At 41.0% G+C, this 23,820-nt stretch overlaps 1 protein-coding gene across 1 annotated transcript in view; it reads left to right on the top strand.

The window, feature by feature from the left end:
• LOC104966594 (neurocan core protein-like) overlaps positions 1 to 23,820 on the top strand; it is a 72,569-nt gene that overhangs the window by 45,309 nt on the left and 3,440 nt on the right. The window contains exon 9 of the mRNA XM_010795781.1: positions 10,944 to 11,057. Coding sequence (XP_010794083.1) covers positions 10,944 to 11,057 — 114 coding nt within the window. The remainder of the gene's footprint in view (positions 1 to 10,943; positions 11,058 to 23,820) is intronic.

Genomic DNA, 23,820 nt, shown 5'->3' on the forward strand with positions numbered 1-23,820 from the left:
GCCAGTGACACACACACACACACACACACACACACACACACACACACACACACACACACACACACACACACACACACACACACACACACACACACACACACACACACACACACACACACACACACACACACAGTGATTTGGAGTCAGACTGTCAGAACGGAGGGCTAGCAGAGCGATGTGAGATATTGTGACACTTTGTCTCATTACATTTTCCCAGGCTGTTATGAGTGTTGCAGTAGTGCTGTCAACCAAAGATGGGACCTGTCTGAAACTGGGCGCACACACGCCTCCAATGCATGAATACCCACATAGCAATGTTGCAATACATGAATTAAGACAAATCTATTGCTGTTATTGTATGTCATATCACTGATTTCTTTTGGAAATGTCTACAAGGCAGGTTTAAGGCTCACTTTGCCTGCCTCCCCTCGACACACAAAGAAATCTGGTAAACCCAGACACAATTTGGATTGTTGCCTCTCAAAACACCGCCAGGGCTCAAAGATGCAACTGCGTCTGGGTCTAGCGCTCAGGTACTATATCCCTGCTCATTCTAACATGTTGGCAAGTGGAATAGATGGAGCATTTTCTCAATATTTACCACAAACCCCAGAGTGACTAATTCCTCCAGATGCTGGATCCTCTGATAGGTTGATCAGCGTTACACTGAGCCTTGGGCTGTACCAGAGCTGCTCTGTAGTGTGTCTGTTTCCTCTCCTCCCCGCGGATCCTGATCTCTTTATAATCAAACCCCACCCGAACACAGCTGAGGGCCCGAGACTCTACTGAATACAGCTAGCACAAACACACATCTAAATACAGACACACAGAGAAACACAAACAACTCACTTGTCCATTCAGATAAACACACACTCACAGGTGCCAGCAGATGTATGCTTTATGTATTGTATTTTAGAATAACACTTACTACATGTGTTGATTCTAAAACCAATGTAAATGTTGTTATAGTTGGGCACCAGGATTCATTCTTAACCTTGAATACTTCATTCATTATCTTTTGTGGAAACCAGCTCTGTTCCCAGCTCAGGGATTACAATGATATTCCTCTCTAAAGACTTCAAGTACGTCTTGTCCTTAAAAGTTAAGACCGAAAGAGTATTCTGGTTCTTGGAAGCAGCAGATGATAAGACACTCCCACGTCAAGGTTTAAGCTTTCACACCTAGGTAAAATCCATCTGCTAATATAATGTAATATGATCACAAGCTCCGGAGCAGCTGCTAAATGGACCTCAAAGCGAGGTGAGGTTTTTCTGCAAACATTTTGCAATACATATCATAGTTTGCTCATTCAGTTTCTGCTATTTCCTAGGCAGAAATATCACATTCTGTATGATGAAATGGTATCATTATGTGGGATTATGTTCTTTGTATAGCCACTAAATTCAACCCACATTCTGCCATCATCTTCATGCATCTCTGTGATTAAGAAGAACATGGACAGCAATAATAATAATACACGCTGTATACACTAAATATATAATATGCCTCTCCTTATTCTAAAGTAACCACACAGTTATCCTGCAGGCATTATGGAACCCATGCCCTCCCTCTTTCATATCTTTTCAGTGAGTGACTTTCCAAAGCATACGTGTTGCGACCAAAGATTTGAAATGCACAAAATATGGAAGGTATTTAATTAAAAAACAATTAATAGAGTGAAAAGCTTAAAATCAACACCTGTTAGACTTTATTCTCAAACCCCCGGCGCTCGGCTGTTCCAACATTATTTTTCCTGTGATTCCGTTTTTTCTTAATCCTACCTATCATCTGTCATTGTACCTAAAAGTGTCTCTCTGTAGTGACTCAACATTCACAGGCATACATTAAATGTGTGCTTGCAGCTCTGGATATCCATTCTGCAAATATAAACATGTTGTGCCAACACACACTCACACATGCACACATAATACAAACATTTGTGGAGCGTGGTTAAGAAACTCTTTCTCTCCTGCACTCTTCACACACGCAATCCTAACATAAACATATATTCATATAAACCCATTAAAAAAAATTGCTAATGCTGATTAATGCTGACTTACACACACCAGCATTAGAGTTATTGACAGAACACAACACGCTCCATGGAATGTGCATGCTGTCTGGACGAGCAGGCGGTTCAATAGAAAGGTATCCATCTTTGTAGAGGGGTTTGGAAATGTCAATGCCCCTCAGCTAGCTAAAGGAAGTCAATCATCCAGGGTCTCGCACAATGAATGATGACAAACACAAAGAGCCTTTTAGCAAAAAGCCTTTGTGTGACAAACATTTCCATTTCAAAGCGTCCATTTTACAGGACTCCTTGTCAATTTATCTTTACATAATGTCGGCTGTGGTTTGGAGGCAATTAGGCAAATGTAAAAAGAGTGACCAGATCTGTCACTGCTGCCGGTTGATAATGGAGCAGACTGCCACCCAGTGTGTTTGCTACAGTGTGTGTTGCGCGTATTTAATGATTAGAATTTTTCTTGAATTAATTTCCGTTTTCTTCCATGTGACAGATGGAAAAAACGTCTTTTATTGGATTAATGTTGTCCCTTCATGCCCCCCATACAACCCTGTCAGATGTGAAGTCTCCACGTGGCATTTACTGGTTCAAAGGTTCTCTGTGTAATTGATCAGACTGCGGTTTGATCTGTACGCCTGGCATTTAGTCTACACAGAAAACTGTGCTTTTCCGGCTCTGTTAGGACAAACTGGCTGGCTTTCAAATGCCTTTGCCTACCACCTGCAGAAGTTTGGATGAATCATATACAGTGTATAATGAGATTTTCCTTTGCTCACCGTCCACCTTCTCCTTGTGTTTCTGTACACATGTGCTCTCGTAATGAATCAAAACAGTTGTGATGTCTGTATTCCAAACATTTCTTTCTCTCTTTACCGTTTTCTTTGTTCATTGCCTTCTTTATCTTTTCACTAGAAATAACAGGGTTTTTTTCAAAGTTGTTACCATTTTGACGTTTTACAGATACTTTCAGTCCTTTAGGGAGTTTTCCCTCAAATATTGAATGGCTCTTAAGAATAAAAATCAAACTTAGCACCGAATTTCTCTGCTCCCAGCACACTTACAAACAGTCATTAGGTTGACAAGCAAAATGGAAACAATCTTGACCTCCGATGTGGATGTTTGTAGTATTTTTGGCGTTTGAAATGGGCCGCCGGCCTCTTCACTTTCTCTCCAACTCCTTAACACAGGAACTAAAATGACTCTAAATCACATTCAGAATGAACCTCTTAAGACTGCAGAGGAAATTGTAGCTATTTTTGTGTCAAAGGCAACAAATGCTCAGTAAAGAATACCTCAAATGCTTCTCACTTTGACATATCTTTTTATTTGATGCTGTTGGTGAATATTTATGAGCGTTTGGAGGAGAGAATAGGACATTTGCAACACAACTCACTGGTTCGCATTTAAATAGTCCGTCTGAAAGAGTTCATTTTATATAAGCCGTGAAGGACAGACAAGAAGCCACAAATATCAGACTGTGAATGTCTTCAGTAAACTGTGCAACTAAGTAACACTACTGTATGTTCCTGTTATCAAAACACTAAAAAACTATTATTTTGAATATAGCCATAAATACAAAGCTTACAATCTGCTAAAGATCAACATCAAGCAGAGTTAACAATGATGGTCGCATGTGGAATTTCGTCCTCATTACAAGACTTATAGGTGTTTTGGTATAATCAGAAAAGTGCTTTGGTGCTTGTTTAACCTCGCCCAACAGAGATGTCACAGTGTACTGACACATCCTGGAATAAACTTCTCAGTATCTGCAGCAAATGAGATGTTATAGCACTGGAGGTTAGAATTTGCCACTGTTTATGTGGCTGTCCAATCAGTGTTGCAAGTAAATATAGTTTACTGTAGCATGCATTCCTCAACGCGTACCATCTTGATTAAGAAAGTCCGGTTCTTCTGTTTAAAGAGTGCCTACATGTACCAGAATGCATTGCTTCTAGCTTCTGCCGCCTGGAGGGTCCCCGTCGGCCATATATGTATCCTCTCTCTTATAGTATTCTCTGGCTTGTATAAATGTGACTACATATCAAAGTCAAAGTCAACTTTAATGTCAATATTTCACTGCCAAGGCACACNTATATGCATCCTCTCTCTTATAGTATTCTCTGGCTTGTATAAATGTGACTACATATCAAAGTCAAAGTCAACTTTAATGTCAATATTTCAGTTTGTGTGTACAGACAGAGAGATCGAAATGGCATTTCCAACAATCCCGAATACACAAATAAAATTATACAAATATGTATAAAATAAAATATGTATATCCTATATACACAATCAACAGATACATTTATATCCAAAAATATATCCTCATCTACACAAATCTCTGCACCCATTTTGGGATGCCATTCAAGCATTTAGGGAAGATCTGATTTGAGCTGCATGTAATGTGCATCCCCTGGTTACCTAGATAAATCCAAGCTGAAACAGCCGGTGGTTCTCTAATCCCTCCAACTACGCCACTGTCACATCTGATGAAGGTGTTGGGAGCAGGAAGAACAACACATTTTTGCAGCTGTCAACTCCACTTTGTTGTTCGTTAAAGCCCGCACTGAGCAAATGATATCTTCACTCATCAACATTTACAACTGATTGGACATCCACATAAACAGCGGTGAATGTTCCCCAAGTCCTCAGTTATATTTACAACATTAATAATAAAACGAACCACAATCAAATATTAAACACTTTCTGAGTTATGATTTAATATTAATATGACTCTCTTGAAGTGTTTGAAGTTAACTAAAAAGTGAGTGTTTGTGTTCCCCCATCACTCATAGTAGAATCCGAAAAAAAGAAAATATTCAGAATGTATTGATTTGTTTATTTAACTTGGTGTAACTTCAAAGAAAATGTCTTCATTTTATAAATCTAAGTCTCAGAATCTCAAATATCATCACGTCTCATTCTACTCAGTTGCCATCCTCAATATGAGGAATTTGTGTTGTGAGAAATGACCGAAAGGCTTCAGATCCTTTGAGTGGTGCTTTTAGGTTGTCGTTTGTGTTTAAAGGGGGGTTTTAATGAATCCATAGACCTCTCAGGATCCTCTCATCTCACTAAGAGCCCTGATATTTGATTTCAGCCTTTTTCAATCTTTACAAATCAGACACTTTTTGTTGCTTGATTTAGCCTCATTATTTATTTACTTCCTCATCGGTGGAAGCAAAATAGAATCAACTGTTTATAATGTGTAGTTGGCATTGTTTTTGTCTTGTTGGCAGAGTTTCTCCTTTTCAAGATCTGTTTCCCCTTGCCAGCAGAAAGTTACAGTCTGGGATTTTAACCTTTTTCTGGTTGTATAACCATGCCATTCTTTTTATAGCAGATTTACTAGACCACTAAAATAATATACCATGTTTTAATGGTCGCCGGTCCTTGGCTGAAATATGGATTCCTCTCTCCAAGGCGTTATTACCCTCCGAGTGGACTCTCCCCCTCTCTGCTAGACTCTTCCTGGCTAAACCCGCAAGGATTCATAGCCATGAAATTGCTGATTGCAGTTGAGGTCTCATTTCTGAAACGCCGAAAGAAGCTGTTTACTTTTTATTTGGCCTGAGCATTTACAAACTCATAAATCCCACTGTGAAAAAGACCCTCTAGAGAAGGACGAGAGAGTCAGGGAGGACGGGAAGGTGATAAAGTTGACCTTCAGGTAGACTAAGCTTTGATCGAGTATACAGGTAAAAGGCGTTTTAACTGATATATTGAACTGACTAATAATCCTAAAAGGGAAATGGGTTGGGCTTTTTCTCTCCCAACATTTTGTTTGCTCTCCATCTCTTTCTTTCTGTCCCTTTTCAATTATTCATTCCCTGGTTTCGACACATGCCTGCAGTAAGCCTCCAGATATTCTGTCTACTGACACCACCCTCCGTTTGTCTAGCTGCCGTCTTACTATCCTCCCTCGTATTTCTCAATCTGAATTTCCCCCGTCCTCCAACCTCACCCTCATCATCTATTCTCAGAAGTACACAGAGAGGCGGGGATAAACAACTAGAGCTGGTTCCATATTTATCCCGCAATCAAACATTCCCATCAAAACATCATCATTTTTCAATCAGCAGTGAACCACATTTAATCCTCAATTTAATATTTGTATCAACTCTGCCATTATGTTAGTCACATCGACTGCTCACATGTATTTACTGCCTCTCCTGACAGATTGAAAGGAAAAATGCTGGCTTAAAGAAAAGATGGTAGCGTCGCCTGTGTTTTTAGCTCTGCCCAGCAATTACCACAGTGGCTGGCACCTGTTTATCCCCCCATCCATTTAGCTGCCAGCAGATAAGTGGAGCACAGCTCTCCTCGACTCTCTTGAGACTTTCCTTGTGCCCAGGCCTGGTTTTGTTGTACTGGGGAACGGGCCAGAGACTCACAACCACACACGCACATAGAAATGCACAAGTACAGTCACGCAAACACACACTCTGCCACCTGCTGAAGTTAGATGGTTCTTTCATTAAGCCGAGTTGGACGGAGTGAACATTGTGAGGGTTTTAAGTGGACAGGCCTGCTGCGCTCTGGCCCTCTTCGCTCTGTTTGAGTTCAGGTGAGGTTGACACCGACAGACACCAAGGATCAGTGTTTTGTCACGGCCACACAGTTTTAACAATATCATCAGGTATTTACTGTAGATTTAGCATGAACATGAATTCCTACTCCACACAAAAATGTTAAGCTTGATGTCACTTTATTGGGATGGATAAGCGGCATACTGTTTGTGGAGTGATCAACACATATCCTGCAGAAGAGTGTACTCAGGTTAAATCTGATTTGTACATGTGTATGTGTGAACAGGATTCTCTAACATCAACAGTTTATAAGGAGGTTAAACAACAAAGTGTGATGTGGAAAACCTTTTTGAGCACATACACTGTGAATGGACTTTTTTATTATTGTAGGAGACGTTGGAAGTTCAGTAGTTGATGATAAAAGCAATGTTTGGATATACATTCTTTATGAAATGTTATTTTATATCTTCAAACATGTCTGACTTGGATGTAGTTTATTTTCTCAGGACTTTTTACCGCAACTTCATCCTTATTTAAGTTTGATGCTTGTGTCAAATCAAGACATCTCCATGACAATATTCCAGAACAACTTTGTTTTCAGACCTACATCCACACAAGGAGCATTTCTGATGATAAACCTTAAAGTTTGTCAAATTTGGACCAAGAGTGAGCCATTTTTATCATTAAAGCCTTCAAGTATTAGCTCTCAGCTGGAAAGGCACAATTTATAATCAAGACATGGTATCAAATATGCTCAAAAGCTACTTATGCATACAGTATCTGTATTGCAATTTTTCTTGTTACCTCAATACTGACATGCACATAATTTGAATATGTTTGCAACAAGATAATATATGTTGATTCATCAGCCCAGCCAATTTACTGATCTAGTTTAAGTTTTCATCCTCTGTATTTAGGGCTGCTCAATTAATCGTATTTTAATCGCGATTACGATTATGGCTTGCAACGATTACGAAAGCAACGTAATCGAGATAAAAACCATCCATCCATCCATCTTCTCCCGCTTATCCGTGGTCGGGTCGCGGAGGTAGCAGTTCCAGCAGAGAGCCCCAAACTTTCTTTTCCCTGGCCACATCAACCAGCTCTGACTGGGGGATCCCAAGGCGCTCCCAGGCCAGCGAAGAGATATAATCCCTCCATCTGGTCCTAGGTCTACCCCTTGGTCTCTTCCCAGCTGGACCTGCCTGGAACACCTCCCTAGGGAGGCGCCCAGGTGGCATCCTAACTAGGTGCCCGAACCACCTCAACTGGCTCCTTTCGACGCGAAGGAATAAAACGATTATTAATATTATTATTTTTTATTTTTTTTTTTGGGGGGTTTTCAGTTGAATTATACTTAAAGTTCAGGGTAATCAACTGTTAAAAAAATACTGTTCACATTTTTTTCTCCAATAAATGGATGTTTTCAAAGTCAATATCGAGATTATGACTTTTGCCACAATCGAGCAGCCCTACTCTGTATATCTATCTGCATTAAGACAGTATACAGTAAAGCCTACCGCGACTAAATCTGAAGCTATGATTAGTTCCTCATGTGTTTATCCCTTGTTGCCACAGTATAACGTTTTTCGAGGACAGCCATCTAATTGGTTGAGAGTAAAAAGAGCTATTATCAAGCTACTTGTGTTTGGTCATTAAAGATAAGATTGGTATTTATTGACCACCTTTGTGCTTGAATTTTCCTCAATTTGACGAGATGAAGGTCTGTGAACCCCAGCTGCCACTGTCTACAGATGCTTTCACTATATTGGTTGCTATAACAGATTATGTCCACATGCCCACTGTGGCCCCTCTAATAGCCGATGTTCAGAGGTTTACTTTATTGACCCCAGTGCTCCTAAAATCCAGGGGCTTCCACCACTCCTTTTAGTGCTGCAGTGCTTAATGAGGCCAGATGCTGTCTCGTATTACCCCCAGTAGCTGTTTCTGAACAGCTGTACTGGCAACCTGCTCATCTGGTTCCTGGTGTAGAGGGAGGGGGGGGATATTTGCAGCATCTATCGGGAGGCGTGTGGCGCAGTGGATAGAGCGTTGGTGTTCGGATCAGGGATTCACAGGTTCAAACCCCACTGCAGCCAGCATGTCGTTGTGTCCCTGAGACACTTCACCCCAAATTGCTCCTGTGGTGATTGTCCACAGTATTGTGTATGTAAGTCGCTTTGGATAAAAGCGTCTAACATGTAATGTAATCTATCGTTCATCATACATGCTATATTAATTATATTTCCTCAAACGTTCACTCAGGGATCTGTATAATCATATTTATTACGGATATTTTGGGGTTATATCATTCTCTGTTGTCGATCTGCACTGGAAATACTTAAAGCTATATTATGTGGTCTCAAATGTATTTTGTACTCAAACATTATATTCCACACATTATTTTCTACAAAAAACATAGAAGAAGATGCCTGCTCTGCCTGCTATAACTACTTGTTATGTCATCAATCCTGGACTCCAGCCGGCGGTTTAATTACCCCAGACGGGTTTCTATCACTTGATGCCTGGTTGGACTAAAATACAGCTTTTTGTCCTTTAACTTCAACATCACACCATTTAACACCATTAAGCGAGCGTGGCCTCTCTTCACTGCAGAGCACCTTTTAGAGAGTGGGGCCAATTGTTTTGTGGCGGTTAACTGTCACAATTAGCTAATAATCCTGTGGAGTAATGTCTTCACTTAGTGGTGACTGCTGGGTCTCAGTGGTGAATTGAAACGTTAATGATCTAAAATAACATTATGTCACACTGTAATAAAAAAAAAATGATTACAACAGTTTACGTGACTGGCATAGAAAACCTAATGCAGTTTCTTATAAATATTCATCTTTAGGCAATTCCCCTATCATTAATGTTGCAGACTGTCAACAACAATTTACTCATCTCCAAACTTTTGGATCCCTTGACAAAGATCCCTTAGTCACGCAACACAGCAAGATTAAAGGTCGTCACCAGCGATTTGACATTTAACTTTTTCGAAGTTGACGGACTCAAAAGAGACAGATTTAGAATAAATCAAATGAGTATCCTGCATTTTTGTCCCTTGGATAAATCACGTTGGATCATTAAATTCCCATAATGCAATCCAACAGCATCTTTTATCAGACCCTCTCTGCCTCTACTTTGTAATGCAGAATGACTGTCGTAAAAAAAATCAAAGTCTGGAGCCTAAACTCAGCCCCCTGTTAGATGTCAGACTATCTGCCTTCAAAAGGATTTGTGAAGTGTGTGTGACTCAATTGCTGCCCCTGCTATGTAGTTCTATTCCCTATTTATATTTTATTTCCACCCCAAAATGAGTCAGACAGAGAATTAAACATGGATTTGCAACGATACACTAAACCAATACAAATGCCATCTTGTTGTGACTCCCCTGGCTGGGTCTGTACCTCCTGCATCAAATTCAGCCTTTTAATATCAGCCAGCCCAAAGCAGAGCAGCAGCAATGGAGCTGTCACACTGTTTTACCCAAACAGACTCCTCCGCCCCAAACTGTGTGCCTGCAAAGCCCCTGTAATCCAACCCTGAAACTTGCCAGCTTCCCAAAGTCGCAGCTTGACATCACCTATCCCCTTGTTTTCATTACATCTCCTTCACTCTATGTTTTTTAGCATTTCCTTCCCTGCATCTTTCGTCACTTCCGACCTTCTCCTGCCATCCCCGCCTTGTTTCACTCCACCTCTGCTCCAATGACCTCTTGCCATGGCCCCAGGGACTCACCGAGATGTTGTGATGGCAGACGATTGTGGGATGCCAGCTGCCGTTTTAATGATTTTGCCCCTCGGCACAGATCAGCTCGAGAAACACAGTTACCATTCTTCAACTGAATGAGAACTCTCACCCCTGCAACGCCTCTGCAAAATATGTGTGTGTGATTGTTCGTGTGAGTGTGTGCGCACAGACATCGAGACTTGATTTGGTCATTGCGAAGCTTGAAGACGTCATCTGTCTGCTTGCATTGTTTGGTCGCTTATGCACGTATCACAATGGATTTGCACACAACTCGTTGTGCATGAATGTGTTGGATGGATCACGTCTCTCTACCCTCCACCCCTCTCCGTCAATTTGCTCTTTCAGCTCAGGTTTAGAAAACTGCAGCACGTCCTGCCAACACATTGCTATTAGCATCATGCGCTTCAGTGCATCCCAAACCTCTCGCTGATGAAGTTCAATCCATTCCCTTTAATTATACCTTTCTCAAACACACCTGTAATCTGTCCAAAAGTTTGATCTCCCAGGGTTCAGTCAAAACTGTTGCAGGTAGTTTGTAAAGTACCTAAAGTGCTTTTGCTGTGTGTGAATGTGTGTTGCATCAACCTGACTCAACCCGTATCTCCCCCCCTCCCCCCTCTTTGCTCTCCCTCCAGACATTGATGACTGCCAGTCTAACCCATGCCAGAATGGAGGAACCTGCATCGATGAGATCAACTCCTTTGTGTGTCTTTGTCTGCCCAGCTACGGAGGAGCGACTTGTGAGAAAGGTAACAATTTGCACTAAAACTCTGCTCTCTCACCAATAACAACACCGGGGAGTGTGCTTTGTGAGAGCAGACAGCTATGCAAATGGTCAAAATTGGTGTAGATTAGAAGCAAGGTGATGTGATAGTAGAAGTAGCAGGCAGAAGAGAAAGAGGGTGATGAGCAGTTAAAGAAGAACGAGGAGGTGACACATTAAGAGAAAGATGATGCTATAAGAGCAAGATGTGGAGACAGAGTTAGAGAGAGAACAACAGGGTTAATGGAGACAGAGTAGGCGGTGCAGGTGGGAGGAAGAGGATCTGAATGTAGACAAAGAGGAGGAAGAGGAGGAGGCAAGCCCTTTGGAATAATGTATCCATTTCTGTACATGACACCTGCGACCAGCTGGTGTCTTTTCTCATTACGGGAACTCCCCTGTGAGACGGGCGCTAGCAGGGAGGCTGCTCACAAACTGCATGTTACATCAATGAGGGAAACCAGCAGCTGCTGAATACATTAGGGTTGATTATTTAAGTTTTTGCACAATTTGAAGGATAAGTGCCCAGATTTTTTAAGCTTGATTGTACATCCCGAGAGTTAACAAGGTTTTGGGACATTCACAGTAAAGAAAAGGCTTCCAAAAATAGATCGGAGAGATGGTGAAGAAGTGCACATGAGCTGCCTTTTGCAGTATGTGAGGAAATGGTTAATCTACAAACAACCAATATCAAACAAACAATTATTATTAGTTGTGGCCTTTTTAACTTTAGATTATACACATGAATTCCAGGATATACAAATTCCTTTATATTGTATGTGTAAAGGGATACTTTGGGAATTGAATACAAGTGAGTTTGGAGCCTGCTTCCCAACTAACAATTCTGACTAATGCAAAGCCCCAACATCCCTTGAAATACAATAATTAAAATAGCACAATTAAAGATGTAAGAATGAAAAGTTGGAGGGGCAAAGAGAGTGTGAGAATAGCAAAGGAGACATTTTTAATAGATGGTTGAGGGAACAGGGAAAAGAGATTTAGGAATCAGCTCTGAGATATATAAAAGCAACTGTATCTCTACTGGTCTAACGTGACCTCCGAGTCTCCGACCTCGACTCTCAGAAGAGTTTTCACGGCTCTTCTGTGGTCTGAGAGACTCGGGGCAGAACAATCGATGGAGAAAGAAGAAATAAAAGAGAGAGTAAACCGAGCGAAGCCAGAGAGAAGCAGCAGACAGACCTTCTAAATGTGGTAGAAACTACAGTAGTGTTTGGCAGGCCCCAAATGAACTTTTCACTTTGCCTCGTTTGTGCAGGCTTATTGTAGTAGTTGGCAAACCATCAAGAATTTCAATTCTACTTTCAGCACCTCAACACAACCCTTAGTGTGTGTTATTTTCTAGTAATTCATACACAGGCATTCACACACAAACATCAGCTACCGACTGGTGATATGTCACCCTTGTGCTTTTTCTCGTTTATTTAATCTCCTTCAGTTTATATGAATGCACTAGCAACTTTCTCTGGACCTCACTAAAAGTTGGTAGATAAATATGAGAAGTCACAAGAGGTTCAAGTAGCTTGGAGAGAGGAAAAGTCCACTAACTTTAATGAAGTAAATAGCTCGAATGGCCCTCTAATCTAACAGTATTCCACATACTTGTTAACTCTTACTGTAGTTGCCCTCTTTGATCGCCCATTGCAGGAAATGGAACTTCAGTAAGTCTTACTTGGAATTTCCCCGCGGTCATGGCTTCCTTTTTTAATATTTATGCCCCTCCTGTGGTGTAGATCATACACAAACAAGAAAGTAAAAAAGCCACAGAGACTTTACAGTACATGGATTTTTATGTTGTGCTGTTTACAACTGTGCCTCACGACGTGTTATAATAAATATACAGCTTCTTTAAATCAAGGCAGATCATTAAATACTTTATCTGCTGTGTCTCACAAGTTTGGATTTTCATTCTCGAGTATTGCACACCCCTATACAGTATACTAATTCTCCCCTCTCCTTTCCAAACGCACAGCACGTACATAAGCACATCTCCATCCAGAGTGCCTTTGATTTGACATGCACTGGAGCTGCGGTACGTTTCCTCTCCTGCTGCGCCGCTGCCTTAATGCCTGATTGGGAGCAGCAGGTCTGATTGTGTAAATCGGAATTCTCTGTTTTCCCATAGCTTTATCTCTCGCTACTTGACGCTTGCAGAAATATAGGAAACAGCTGTGAAAAGTACAATTTGCAGCAGGCGTTGCTCTGCCAGTTCGTTCAGATCTCAGTTAGATATCCAGAGGGGGGTCTGAACCGCGACATGAACACTGGAAATGAACTCATTCGTTCCACCGAGGCTCTATCTATTTAAATGTCATCCAATTGGTCCATGTCTCAGTGAAGTGGTCCGGCTGTCTCATTTCCTGGATGTTCTTGAATGTGCTGAAGAGGAGGTGGAGAGTGTTTAGAGGCTGAATAGATTCGATGGCTATTTTCTTTTTTTTTCCCGGCATTTCTGCTTTATTTAATAGTGAGAGAGAAAGGATGAAAGAGAGGACGCATCTTTGGTAATGGCTTTAATGGCGCACACTCTGCCCTATTAGCTACCAGGACAGCCTTCACTGACTGTGTGTGCAATATAGATTCTCACCTGAGGGATAAAGATGTAAACATACACGTCCGCAAGTAAGCCCATCAAACAAAGCCATGTGATTACAGTAACTCAAATCATTTGCATTGTGGCTGGCATTATTTTAGTTGTTCCTGCAGAAAATCTGAGTGGGAAAACTGTTTCATTTTATGTGCAAGGTGTTTCTCAGTTCTACTCAACTACTGAATATGTTTGTAATGTTCCCTGGCCATTTGCCAATGCTGGCTTCAAAGGAAGTCTTCAATCAATTGCAGGTAGCACACACTAATAGTTCACTTTATTTTTGCTATCATTCTGTTGTTTACACCCAATATAATTCCTTCAAAACACATTCTTTCTTTCTGGGATATGAGTTTTTATGCTTGGTCTTTATTTGCTAAATTATCTTTTACAATGCTCTATATTGCAGATAAAGGACAACAAAACCATTGTTAGTCTAAAAAATAAAATAAAAAACAAAGGTTAAGAGAATGCCGTTGTGACGTTAAAATAAAGACGTATAGGCATTGAAGGTGCTTTGAGTGGTAACATAAATATATAGAGGATAGAAATGATGGCACAACAGCAATTTGATGATGTGCCTTAGGAGAAAAATGTTTACAGTACATATAACAGCCACAATAATTCAATAATGGTCACTTTTTGCATGTTTCCAGGCTGCATCTATAAAACATTTAAAAAACCAGTTGATAGCCACCGTTGTGGTAGCTGTTATGTTGAACTTAGTAGCGTTTCTCCATGGAACTGGCTCTGTGGTCCAGCCCTCTGATGTTAGCGTTGTGAGCTAACAGCCTTGATTGCTGGGTTGATCAGGATCACTGCTGGCTCCCTCTGGTTTGTTACCATGGTGATCCCATCAGAGAGTCAATAATTGTAATTTGACGGGCTGAAGTCCTCCAGTTATTGCACTGAAAGAGAAGAGGAAATGGCTTATGTTTGACCTTTTTACAAGTAAAGAAGGCTGATTTATTACAGTTTTTTTTCTGTCAGACACTTTGAAACATGAGACCTTGAGATGGTGATATATTTAAAGGGGCCCATTATGCTCCTTTTAGGTTTCATAATTGTACTTTGTGCCTACACTGTATTTTTTCTCATAATGTGTGTGCTGCTGCCCAGTTTACTCTGATTGGTTAGCTGGCCAGCTCTGTTGTGATTGGCTAACCGTTAAGAGATGTCCCGCCCCTTAGTCTATCAGGTACAATGTCCTAAGCCCCCGTCCACACGGAGACGATATCAGTTGAATCCACTAACGTTCTCTATCGTATAGACGGTTCGTCCACCGAGGCCGAAACGGAAACGCGGATTCGGAGCCCGAATTGTCCGTGTGTACGCCCTATACGATCATTTCCTGAAAACGATGACGCCATAGCCCCACCTCTCCCCACCTTGATACAGATTTTAGTGCAACATTTACAGCTCCTCTACGACAACCATCAGCAACAATAATAATATAATATAATAATAATAATAAGTCTTATTCGCTGCTTTTGGTGTATTTTGTGGCGGAAGTACAGCGCCACTTACAGGCCCGGCATATGTACTAAAGCGTCTCCAGCGTTCTCGAGCGTTTTCGTGTGGACGGACACGTTTCTTGAGCCGTTTCCGTGTGGACGGAAGACCTTTTTGAAAACGACTCAGGTTTGTTTTCGTTTTCGTCTCCGTTTCGTCTCCGTGTGGACGGGGCCTTAGAGCGCTGGCCAATAGAAGCTTGAGGGTTACAAAGTGATGACATTATGTTACGGAAGTAAACAAAGGAGTCCAATGGACCCGTTTCAGGCAGTGGGAGAATGTGTGGGAACTGTGGGAAACAATAAAAAATCCCTCCTTTGGCAGTTATTTTTTCAACAGTTCTGTATCAGTAATGAATGGATATTTGACCAATAGAGACATCTTTCAGTTGTTTAACTCTCCTCTCCTCCCAGCCCTGAAACTGACTGTTGAGTCCGTCCTGCCTTTTTTTAGACTCGCTGCCTAATCTGGGGAAGCAGAAACTACATTTCTCGCAGCCTGATAGAAGTGAAAAGCGACAGAGGAAGAATTAGCTGGTTTCTTCTCATCAGCGCCTTTCCTGCACTCTCGCTTTTCATCCTGCGTTCACTCGGAAATTCGTTTCGCTCAGAATTTCCAGGGAGAAATCCAACATAACGTGCATGTGTAAGAGTGCAGATTTGATACTTTGACATTCCTCTCTTGTAGACACCTCTGTTTCATGTTGTTTCCTTTCCTTTTCTCTCCCTACCTTTCTGCTGTCACACCCTGCACTCCTTGCATCTTTTTGTGCCTCTCATCTCTGGTGCACTGCAGGAGGTTTTGTCACTCTGTGTGTGAGTGTGTTTGCTTGTGTTTGTGTGTGAGTGTGTTTGCTTGTGTTTGTGTGTGAGTGTGTTTGCTTGTGTTTGTGTGTGAGTGTGCCTGTAGTCTGTGCAGGCCGCATCTGCTGTTTTGCTGTGACTGTGTGTGAAATGTTTGTGTGATGCTTAAACATTTCCTAGAGCTGTGAAGTTGACATCTTGCACCTAACAGACCGTCACACAGCTACGCATACACTGTAGTCCCTTTCACACATGCACTGCGACCCTGAACTTATCTAGACATTAACCGCAGGACATGTGTGTGAGAACGCAAATGTCCGAATCAATCCGTCGTCAAATATCAAAATATGTTATCGCTGTTTATTCAGCAGTCGAACACATTTGAAGCCGAGCAGTAAACTACAGTGTTAATAACTCTTGGTTACAAAATATACTAAAGCTAAATGAAACAATAATCCTTTAAAAAAACGAATAATTACAAAGTAGTGTTAAAGGGATTGTCTAGATAATTAATCCCAAGTGTTGCGCTGTTCACCCAAAACTCGCAGGCATGCTAGCCCTTTATTTTTTCTTCTTCTCCTCCTACTCTCTTCCGTGCCCTGCTACCATTAGTTATTACATGTCATTTGTTAGACGCATTTTTTTTTGTCAAATCATTTATATTAAGGTGACTATATAAGGTTGTGCAGTGATCAGCAGGCAAACACGGGTGAGTTTGCCTGAGTTTTGCTTAGAAATAAAATAGTTATGTTTGCAGGCTTTAGAAAGTGCAGTGAGACCATTAAATACCGCCACTATCCACTGAAACCAATATAATCCAGTGTAAAATAGGGTTTCAGGCCCTGTGACTCACTCATTCTTCTGGCAATGATACACACTTCCAAACACACACTATACAAATGCATGCACACAGTAGTCATTTGACAGAAAAACAAAACAAGACAGAGTCACAGAAAGCCTAAAGAAAAGTAGAGCAAAACTTCCCCTAAAGAGGACGGCGGGTGAATCTGGGGCAGACAGATAGGACGGCTTTTGAGTACGTCGATGCCAACAGCAACACCAGAAACCGCAGATTGGAAGCAGCCAGCAGACAATGAACTGTAGCCGACACTCTGAGACTAATGAGCAGGAGAGCAGGCTGAGGGCTCTGTCACTTCATCATTGTGCTCTCTTTTATCTGACCTCATGTTCTACCTTGTCTCTCACATATACATGTTCTTACAGTGAAGGTAATGTTTTTGTTATGTAAAGTCACTAGCTGTAAATAAATGATTGTATGATGATGCGTTGGCATATTAACTGTCCTCTGATTTAAAAAGCTGGAACTACTTCCATATTGCAAACTTCCCTGTTAACATTCAATATCTCTGTGACTTAGTGCATCTTAATGAGGGCATGTCTGAATTTGCAGGGGAACAGAGTTTTGCTCTCACAGACCTGCATAAACATTCTCTTTTTCACCGTAACCACACAGTTTACCCAAGTGTTTCAAATTCCTGACTCTATCTCTACATTATTTGTCCCTAAGGAGCTCTGATTTTACACATCAAAGTGTCAGGGAGTACTGCTGAATGTGTAAATAGCTGTAAAGAAGTATTTTGAGGCTCCGGTGTGTGCTGTGCAAAGTCAGATAAATAACTTCACGTAATGTCACTTGAGTGCTACATTTAATAATGAAAGAAATATTAGGGTGTGGAGTCAGAAAGAAGTGAGTTTACCGTACCTCTCTAACTTGCTGCTCATGCTATAGCTGCAGGATAAATTAGCCGATAGGGGCTTCAAATAGCTGATCTCCATGCTCACTGTTGGCGACCGTTCGTGTGTAATGTTGGCAGATTTTGACAAGAAAGAGAATCCATGGCAGGAAAAAAAGATGATATCTCTTGTTCAGCTTCATAAATGTTTTATTCTTTTTTTATACTGACAATCTTGGGTCCAACAGTGTTACATAAACTACTTTATTCGTGTAGCACATTTCAACACAAGGCATTTTAAAAGTGCTTTACAAAAAATGCTAAACTTATGCAGGAGAAACCCATTATAAAATGACATTTAAAAACAGTTATTAAAAAAGCCAAGAGAATAAGAAAAACTAGCTAACATCGAATCAAACAGGTATTATTTGATTTATATAGCGTTCAAAGGTATCAGTCACTTAGCCCTCATCATGCCATTGCTTCTGGACCACAGGTCTCTATTGTTGGAATCCCATTGGTCAATTAGGCATGTCACTCCAAGTGTATCTCCCGTCTACACGCTCTACACTCTTGTTAAGCCTCACTACACTGAGTACTTTGGCTGAACTTGTCATCTACAAACTGCTGTGTGATGTTTTATAGTTCTTTGTTTACCAGTTTGTTTGTTTTGTATATCATTGTTGTAAGAGTGGGTGTTTTTGTTATCAAGTATCGGCTCACAGAGTTGACAGAGAGGCTGAGGAGGAAGGCAGCTTGAGTTCAAAGACTTTCTTAATCTTTTCTTTTCTGTCTCTGAATGTAGTGCCACCGTGTAAACTGGTGACTCGGCAGAAAGCTTGTCTCAACATTTATTTTTGCATCCTCTGGGTCTTTAGAGGCTATTAATGCTAATTAAGATTAATGCATTCTAATAACACGTCGAGAAGGATACGTGCCAAGAATGAGAAGAAAAGGGAACTGGAGCATCTTGGTTTACTTCACACACGGGGGTCTCCTGAAGAGAGAACAAACACTGACAGAAACTCAGGTGACTCAGGCAAAATGCACACACAACAAATCCCTAAAGTTTTGCCTACTGTAAGTCTGGCAAAGAAACTATTCAAATTGACTTATAGCGAGGCATCTCCCTCACTCCTTATGCTTTTGTGTTCAAGACTTGCCAACTTTCCTCCTAACAGCAAGTTAGGAGCACTTTATTCTCATTCAAGGTGCTTAATTAGACAATTTCCCTGAAGCAACTGTCATTCTCTCTCCTGAGTCGCGGCGAGTTCAGGCAGAAAAGACAGAAAGTAGTAGAAAAGAGGGAGGAAGCATAGAAGCAGGTGTTACAATAGATGAAAAGAGAAAAAGAAGGCGTGTGAGAACAGTGAGTGTTCCTCTGCTGTGCATTAATGAAGGTTTCTGATGGAGAGCTGTGAAACGGTACTTTGGGCTGTGCTGGAGGTTCAGTTCACTTCTGTTCTACCGCTTTCTGATATTTCCAAGAAAAACTGTAAAAGTACTCTGATGGCCAAGGTATAAAGCCTGGCTTACATTTACTGTCATCTCACAGTTATACCACCACAGAAAGTTTTAGGAGCTTAGGAACCTGAACTTTGCACTACAGGAACATGTTTTAGTTTTGTCACTTGACTTCATGCAGCAAGCAATGTAAAAATAAGTTGTATAGAGACAGATGACTAGAAAATAGTTCAGCAGAAAAAAAGCATTATTTTATATATAATTTGTACTGAATAATGTATATACAGTGTGGCGCAGTGGGATGTGCGTTGGTGTTCGCATCAGGGGGGTCACAGGTTCAAACCCCACTGCAGTCAGCATGTCGTTGTGTCCCTGAGACACTTCACCCCAAATTGCTCCTGTAGGGATTGTCCACAGTATATAACTCGTTTTGCATAAAAGCGTCTAACAAGTAACATGTATCTGTATGTACTCAGCTGAGTTAATGGTTAAACTACTAAATTGCATAACTAAGTAAGTATAAAAAGGTTTTCTGTGATGCCGCCACGTTTATGCTGGACTATTCTTATCTATTTGCAAAGGGAAGGAAGAATATTTTAGCAGGTTTTCCCAAATATAAGACACCAACAAACCAATGCACATGCTAATTGTGGTTGGAAAAAGGATATAATAAATAAAACAGTTGCTAGCTTAACATTAGTGCTTATCTCCTGGTGATTTCATAACCAAACACGTTGCCTTTGAGAATGTGTGATCGCTTGTGTGTGCTTTAGATTAGCTGCACACTGATAGAGTATTATCTCAAAAATACACAAATATGTCGAGTGTGTGAGCTCTCCTCACCTTACACCAATTAAACACTGTATCCGTAATAAGCGACTTGTTGTCTATTGCCCGCGCTGCCCTCACTTTTACCTCTGCCCCCCCCCCCATCAGCATCAATCTGCATTGACACATCTATCGACTCATTATGCAGAATGAGCCTTCAGACTGGCATTGGTCCTTCATGTTGTGCTTTGTAGCTGTATTACTGTAACATCCATAACTCCTAGTTGTGAGAATCACACTATTAAGATGTGCCATGAATAAATATTGCACTTGTTACAACCATTAATTAATCCACAGTCCATTTTTGTACATTCTTCTTAAATTGTCACCTTTTGTTGCTGGTTATTTAATCTCTCTCTCTCTCACTTCTCACTCCTCTCTGTCGACTGCTGTCATCTGCTTGCTTGCAAATGGCACACTGAGCTGTCAGCCTTCACACAAGGAGGAGGCAGAATGGCACACACACACACGTACACACATTCTCGTCATTCAGGGATCTAAAAAAGAGGAATCGTGGAAATTTCCCTTGGTGATGTGGATAAACGAGGCAATCAGTCATCTGGAAGTATAAGACTTTTATTTCCTAACTGCCGCTCACTAAAGTCTGTGGGAATATTAATCGCCGAAACACACCCCCTGCCTCTCTCTTTGCTTGACAGAGGGAAAATAGGAAAGAGAAGACGACTTAAGTCATGTCTAAATATTTGAAGAGGTTGATGTGATGTGGGGCTTTGAGCCTCACTGTCAGCGAGTGGGAGAAGAAATCAGCAGAGACTAGGTTGAAGATCTGAGGGGGAGAAAACATGCCTATTTACTTTTTTCCTCTGATTTTCTTTCTCTCTGCGTCTCTTGGTCTCTGTTTCTTTGACTCCTTTACTTTCTTTTTCTGTCTTTTCAGTGCTCCCACCGTGCATTTCACTGCGTCTTCCTTGTACACCAAATTATATTATATATGAATGTGAATCCCAAGTAGTACATTGCAGATATTCACAGCAGTCGGTGTGATCGAATGAAGGCGTGCATATTTAATTTGTTTTGTCTCAGCAACACCTACCCTGACTCTCCTGTCCCTGTAGATTATAAACCACCGTCCACCTTCATGAGCCAAACTGGACCCACTCCCAATGCCAATACAATGTACAAGCTGCCATGTGGGCAAACATTTTGAGCAGGTAGCTTCCAGGTGAGATGACGGAGTGAGTAAATTAGCAGTCAGCAGAGCAAATCACAGCTGCCGGGTCTGATTTTTGGTCTCATAAGACCAGAGATTACCGTAGTTACATCGTTCTACCTAATGCTAATCTACTGCTCTCTGCTCAGAAGCAAACCGTCTGTGCTACAGGGAACATGTTGGCTGCAAAATGTTGACTCTGAAGCAGCCAGTGTCCTGTAAAGCTGTGATAAATTCCCAATGTTAACCCAGTCATAAATGTCCTGTCCTCTCAAAAAGGCACATGTTTTAACATCCATTAGAGTTTACTCGTGTTAGCTTGTATAAAAAAAGGGTTTCAATCATGTCAAAGCAAAGGAAATATTTGAAGGAAACCAAGGGTTGATTCGACCCAAGCGCTATAGACAGACACTGTACTCATATTCAAAAGCACAATCTGAACAGGAAGTAATCCCAGGATCATCTTTCAATAACAAATGGGGCTAACCAGAAAGCCACTGAGCCACCCAGAGGAGGCTGAAAGGTTACAGTGGCTAATTGAATTTCATGTCATTAGTGTGTTTTGAGGTCATTGGATCCAGTCCCCAGACAACAATGAGAAACTTGAGCTGGCCAAGTAATGAATGGATAAATTACCCACAGTTACAATAATCATTGTCAGAGCTACTCGCATAACTGCTCAGAAGAAATGAATAGATCCAGTAGGAGAAGTAGCAATTTTACAATTCCTCAATTACTGATCTGAAGTCCAAAGAGGAACTGAAGCACTAAACGTTTGTATTGAATGATTAAACTAAATCATTTTCAGGTGCAGCTTGAACATAAGAGCTCATGCCTTTCATGCTGTATTTTGATTAACATGAAGAACAAATATTTACGTTCTTGTTACTTTAAGAGAACCCACCGTGCATTTTCTAAAAGTAGTACGACTGGAGCAAACCCCTGAGGCTATGACTCACTACTTCAGTCTGCGTGTATGTTAAATCTTGTTTGTAAATACTCTGTAAATTCAGATTAGAATGACAGGAATGCATCTTAGTGTCATTTTTTTATATTTCTGAGTGACTGACATGGATTTATGATCCAAAAATGTCTGTGTTGAACCTCATTTTATATGTAAAGAAATGCAAATAATTATTGAGTGAGTATTAGTTGATTTGGCGAACATCCAGGCGCCTCTTTTGAAGTCATCGAGCCTTGTCAATCACATTTTTACTTTAGTAGGGCATAGAATTTCTTAAATACGCGTCGTAAAGAAAGATTACCATATTTCTTACCACTACAATACTTAACACGCGTCTTAACCTGTATAATTAAAAAAATGATTTAAATAGAAAAAATGTTTAAAACAAGTAGCCATGCAAAACCTTTGGTTTCATAAAACACTTTTAAGTTTGTGACATTTTGATTTGAATAACTTATTATGTGATCAAACTAAAACTAAAGCTTTTGGTATTTGACGGTTTTCAGATGCTTTGATTGAAGTTACTCTGCCCATAAATCAATGTAACAGTGGTAATAGAACATTTATTTACATTATAGGACTCTGCTTCCACCAGACGGACTGTATAGGACTGAATAATCACATTTCAGACGGACCAGTGGAGGAATGATTGACAGACACTTGCCTCCATATATTTCCCAGATAACTTTTCTCTCTCTATTCTTCATCGCTCTCTTTCTATCTGCAGCCAACATGCACATGTGAATGTTTGACTGATCACACACTTATCTGTGTCTGACCTTGAGCCTTTCAGCTTTACAGTATGTTAGCTGAGTGACACATGAAGAAGACATGACACTTCTTAGCATGCTATTGCATGTCAGATAAACTGTAGGTTATTTACACATCGCTCATCATCATTACTTTCAGTTACAATGTTCATCACTTTTACACTAACTGTAAATTCTGAGCAAGATAATATTAAGAGTTGGGACAAAGAATATATAAATATATGTTGAAATATTTAAGTTGCATGCCGAGTCCGACTAACATAAGACCAGCAAGACCTTGAACCGAGGAGGCAGATTTAATGGGAGCCGATGCATTGCATGTTGGGAAAGAGTGTCATTGCACTTCTCAGCGTTGTACCTCAGACAGCCCTGAAAAACATGGTGAATGGAGCAGAGCGTATAGGTTTTAAAAGCACTTACCTTCTCAATGCAGTATGCAGGTTTCGAGGTCCTTGTTTTATATCACATTGTAGAAGGGCTTTCATAATGGACTCCTCTCCGCTCTGCATCTCTCTGCATACTAAGCAGGGCCCCATACGGCCCAATTTGCACCTCACAATTTACTGGTGTCGCTTCACATTTGGTGGAGGAAAAGCTGAGGCCTTTTCCCTGATCCGCACACTGCAGGGAGGGGGAGGGGGGCACAAGGGGGGGCGAGCGGAGGTTGCTTAGCTGACGGATAAAGCCTGAACCACCTCCAATCCACCATTCATTTCCACATTTTCAGGTACAGACGTATGCACACATACACATTCCAGCGCTGAACCGAAAGCCACACACACACACATCACATCTGAAATGTACAGCTCGTAACACACAGCTAGCCCCCCTGACAGATTAGGGGCGATAGTTGAGAGATGAAGGGAGGAGGGGGGATGGGTGGAGGGAGAGTGTGTGTGTGCGCTGACAGGACTGTGACAGGGCTTAATTACCAAGCG

Source organism: Notothenia coriiceps, unplaced genomic scaffold (genome assembly GCF_000735185.1).
Source record: "Notothenia coriiceps isolate Sejong01 unplaced genomic scaffold, NC01 NC01_scaffold00037246, whole genome shotgun sequence".
Taxonomy (NCBI): Eukaryota; Metazoa; Chordata; class Actinopteri; order Perciformes; family Nototheniidae; genus Notothenia; species Notothenia coriiceps.